Source organism: Panulirus ornatus, chromosome 8 (genome assembly GCF_036320965.1).
Source record: "Panulirus ornatus isolate Po-2019 chromosome 8, ASM3632096v1, whole genome shotgun sequence".
NCBI classification, from domain to species: domain Eukaryota; kingdom Metazoa; phylum Arthropoda; class Malacostraca; order Decapoda; family Palinuridae; genus Panulirus; species Panulirus ornatus.
The window spans coordinates 10,185,697-10,190,696 of NC_092231.1; the positions used below are offsets into that span (position 1 = coordinate 10,185,697).

Genomic DNA, 5,000 nt, shown 5'->3' on the forward strand with positions numbered 1-5,000 from the left:
TGGATGATGGTATAGCGTGGCGGTGGTAATATTAATCCCAGTGAGGGCGACGGGTAGTGGAGGAGGTGGGGGGGTCATGTTGTCGGAGCTGAAGACCCCAGGCCAATGTATGGTGGAAGTGTGAGTACCGTGGTGTGGACAGTGGTGGTGGTGGGTGGTGGAGCACACCGTCAGGCGCCATGTTCCAGCAGTACCTGTATCACCACCCCAACGTCGTGTCGCCCTCGTAAGTACCGCCTTGCCCTCACCTCCTCCTCCTCCTCCTCCTGTGGTCTGTCTCTGTTGGCTTCTTACCTCAGGGGTTGGCCGTCACATTTGCCATTAGTGTGATTGGTTTGTGTGTGTGTGTGTGTGTGTGTGTGTGTGTGTGTGTGTGTGGAGAACAAGTGTGTGTCGAGGAGTGGAGTAAAGAAATGCCCTCGGGAACACCACCTTACAAAACTGTTGTGTCTGTACGTTCTGTTACGTTCAGAACTAGAGCCTTTTATGTGCAGAACGGATTGCATTCAGGAGTAGGACGAGTGCCCTTGGGAACGCCGTGTTTAGAGACTGTTCGAGTTAGTTGAGTAAAGCTTAGAACATTTTAAAACCTGGTCCCATCGATTTCCAAACGCAGCGTACGTGCTAGGCAATGTATACAGTAATATCAGTGGCATTTGAGGGACCGGGTGGAATGTGCACATATTTTTGTTTAGCTGCACCACGAATTGCAATAACACATTTATTAGTCGGAGTGCACCATCGGTAAGGTGTGTGTGTGTGTGTGTGTGTGTGTGTGGTGCAGGTGGTAGAAAGCAGTGTACAGGTGTGTGGTGAGGGAAGTGGAATGTAGAGTGGTGATGAGTGTGTGTGTGTATGTGTGTGGTGCAGGTGATAGAAAGCAGTGTACAGGTGTGTGGTGAGGGAAGTGGAATGTAGAATGGTGATGAGTGTGTGTGTGTAATTATCTGTTACGTATTTGTACCGTACAGGAAGGGAGGGAGTTTTACACTCGTGGGTTCCCATCACTTGAACATTCTCTGCTCTCATACTTCGTAAGTGAATGTATGTTTTGTGTTTACCATGTCCTCAAGTCATTCTGCTCCATTCATCCAGCGCTCTAATACTTTTTAAATTCCTTTATTCTCTCTCTCTCTCTCTCTCTCTCTCTCTCTCTCTCTCTCTCTCTCTCTCTCTCTCTCTCTCTCTCTCTCTCTCTCTCTCTCTCTCTCGTTTTGGTCTTACAGAGAACATGAAGAGCTTGATAGAAATCATGTTTTATGTAACTCTCTCTCTCTCTCTCTCTCTCTCTCTCTCTCTCTCTCTCTCTCTCTCTCTCTCTCTCTCTATCTATCTATCTATCTATCTATCTATCTATCTATTTATATATATCTATCTATCTATCTATCTATCTATCTATCTCTCGGTTTGGTCATGCAGAAAACATGAATAGCTTGATAAACATTGTTTTATCTCTCTCTCTCTCTCTCTCTCTCTCTCTCTCTCTCTCTCTCTCTCTCTCTCTCTCTCTCTCTCTCGGATCCTACATAGCGCCACAGCTGGCCTGGTGGGTTGCCGCTGCTAAGTGGCAGGTGAGGGAGGGAGGGGTCAGGTGTCGGGCTTTTGCCCTCACCTCGACCGACCCCTGAGTTGTATGCCGTACACACCCCCACTAGTATCTCTCTCTCTCTCTCTCTCTCTCTCTCTCTCTCTCTCTCTCTCTCTCTCTCTCTCTCTCTCTCCCAATCCCTCTTGTAGTATGACCTGAGAGTAAGTGATCGTCACCTGGTAGGGTTAGGCTCCAGGTCAGGCGGGTGGCTGTAGAAGAGGGGATAAAAAAAAGTAGTAGATTTACGGGTGTTTACAGGTCACAACCCGCTTGAGCACGTCGTTACGACCGTTAGGGGGATGATTACCTAGCCGTTGAATTGGCCCCTTAGGATGATGGCACAGATGTGGGCTGTCTCCTCGAGGGCGATGGTAAGAGATGATGCCCTCACCCACACCCCCCTGGGGGTCGTACCATAGTGCTTGCAGGTGGGGAAGTGAAACGTCATGAAGAAATACATCCTTACCCTCGAGGGAGAAACAACTCTCTCTCTCTCTCTCTCTCTCTCTCTCTCTCTCTCTCTCTCTCTCTCTCTCTCTCTCTCCGGCAGAGTCTAAAACATGATTAAGAATCTGTGGTGTTGTTACGGCAGTGTTGATGCATAATGCCGCCGAAGTCGTGGATGTTTACATTCATTTACACGTACAGTAACCACACACACACATACACACACACACACACACACACACACACACACAGACACACACACACACACACACACACACACACACACACACACACACACACACACACACACACACACGACGCACAGCTCTCCTTTAGTGCTGTATGTTTTCTATTTGATTGACTTTTTTTTTAAGATTTGATTCGTTCTCTGATCTGCGTGTTGATGGCGGAGTGAGTGTGTGTGTGTGTGTGAGGTAGTAGGGTGGTCTGTCCAGCAGTTGGTGTGGATGTGTCCCCTGTCAATGGTAATGCAGGGATAGAATGTGGAAATCTCGTGAGATGACAGGGCAGGAACCTGGGTGGGTACATGTGTGAAGATACGTACGGTCGTGTAAAATGGTGGTGGTGGTGCGCAGAAGCCTGGTGCTGTGTCATCTGTAGCTCCCACGCCAGAACCTCAGGATGGTTTATTTTTCCTTTATGAAGTGAGTTGATCTAACTTTCCTTTCCTAGGCGATCTAGTATGGTTTAGTGCGAAAGTCGACTTGGCGATGATGTATTTATTATGGATAGTATGGAATACGATCTCTATTTCCTTTTTTTTTTTGACCGTGTGCGACGGTAACGCCCTTGAAACACCCAAGTGGTACGATCCTTGAGCTCGGCAGTATGACGGTAGCACAATACGGCACGACCCTTGAGCTAGACGGTACGACCCTAGCTAGTGAGGAGCGAGGTACGATCCTTGGGCATAATGGCCATTGGCCGGACCTAATTTAAGTTTTTGAGTAGGCCAGGACATGCTACCTTAAGGTTGTGGCTTCGTCGTCAAGCGTCGCAAGTGGACATGGAGAACGAGGTGGTGGTTACGAGAGGAGCATGCGAGTGTGTAGAGCGAGCGGGCGGGCGGATGCAGGAGGCAAGGGGTTCCCAGAAGTCAGCCTCGACCAGTTAGTTGAGTGTGAGTCATGCTGCGCACGCACACGTGTGGGTGTGTGAAGGACCTAACTTGTTCATTCTCTCTCTCTCTCTCTCTCTCTCTCTCTCTCTCTCTCTCTCTCTCTCTCTCTCGCGCGCGCGCGCGCGCGCGCGCGTAATCAGAGGATTTCCCTCCCGTGCACCGAGTAGATGTGTCGTAATCTTAGCGTTATGTTCTGGAGGAGAGTGACGCGCCTCGTGTGCCTGAGCTCGTGCTTCATGCTCTGTTCTTATGTTTTGCTTCGGTGACAGTTTGGAGTTCCTGGGTTTTAGGCTCCGTGACGTCTTATCCTCCCCCCCCCCCCTTCTCCCCGTTCGTCTTTCTTTTCTTCAACACTCCCATTAGAGCCGCCATCCCCCCCCCCCCATCAGACCACCCCTACCCAAGTCCTTAATTCCGAGAACCTCGTTCGTTCGTCCGGTCAACAGCCAGTAAGGATATTCGGAGCGTCGTCTCGAGCCACCTGGGTCCCTAGGTTTGCATTTCCTTGGACCGTAGCGATTGGGGGTATTTAATGTCTTACGGAAATAGATAATTCAAGGAACAGATACTCGCGTGTGTGTGTGTGTGTGTATATATATATATATATATATATATATATATATTATATAATTTTTTTTTTGGAAAGGATCACAATTTTGCGCGTGATCAATATATTCCTTTGAGTCCACGGGGAAAATGAAACACGATAAGTTCCCAAGTGCACTTTCGTGTAATAAGCACATCATCAGGGGAGACACAAGAGAGAAATATAACAGTCAGTTGATGTACATCGAAGAGACGAAGCTAGGACACCAGTTGGTAAACATGCAAGTGTCCAAGACAATCGCATGTTTACCAGCTACCATTCCCAGCCCCTGAGGGATATTAAGTTTTAGCAGAGCCACTAACTATCGTTGAAGAGTGTTGTTGGCGGGCGTAGGTTGGCAGCCGTGGGTCAGGAAGTCACCCGCCCGTGTGTGTGTTGAGGGTTGACAAACCCAGCTGTACCACAGACCTTAAGCGTGGAATCTGGTGATCTCTCATAGGGGAAGCAGAAGTAACACTCACATGAGGTGGGCGAATCAAATACCCACTTGAAGTGGACGAGACGAACACCCACTTGAGGTGGGCGAGAGTGTCCTAACAACTTTAGAAGAGTTACATTGATACACACAGACCCACTTGAGGGTCTTATTCCAGAATGACCTGAGAACTTAAGAGTTACATTGATAAACAGACCCACGTGAAGGTCTGATTACAGAATGTCCTGAAAGGTCGATATCAGCTGTATATAATGCCTATCTCTGGGATTAGGAGGGAAGAGAGTGTCTGTCTCCTGCGTGTCGTGAAAGGGGCGACTAGGAAGGGACTGATGAAGAAGAGGGTAATAAGGGACGGGGGTTAGCTGGAAATCCTCCCTCCATACGTGATATTATCTGGCGAGGAACTTTATCAAAGGCTCAGTAGTCTGATCATGAAGCCACCTCGTTAAGGTGGGAATAGCGTGTAAACGTATAAAATGAAGTGATAATATTGATGATAGATGATGATAATAATGATAATAATAATAATAATAATAATGATAATAATAATAATAATAATAATAATAATAATAATGATCATAATAATAATAATAATAATAATAATAATAATAATGATAATAATGATAATAATAGTAATAATAATAATGATAATAATGATAATAATAATAATAAAGATAATGATAAGCAACGTTTAATTAACCTCACTCACCCAAAAGACCGAAGATGTTGTACTTACGGTTTGATAAACAAGAGTGCCTTAGATAGGGGAGAGGTTTGTACA

At 46.7% G+C, this 5,000-nt stretch overlaps 1 protein-coding gene across 1 annotated transcript in view; it reads left to right on the forward strand.

Annotated features, from left to right (window-relative positions):
• LOC139749701 (uncharacterized) overlaps nt 1-5,000 on the forward strand; it is a 24,400-nt gene that overhangs the window by 13,176 nt on the left and 6,224 nt on the right. Inside the window, exon 2 of the mRNA XM_071663854.1 lies at nt 1-226. This exon is cut by the window's left edge and continues 296 nt beyond it. Coding sequence (XP_071519955.1) covers nt 180-226 — 47 coding nt within the window. The 5' untranslated portion in view covers nt 1-179. The remainder of the gene's footprint in view (nt 227-5,000) is intronic.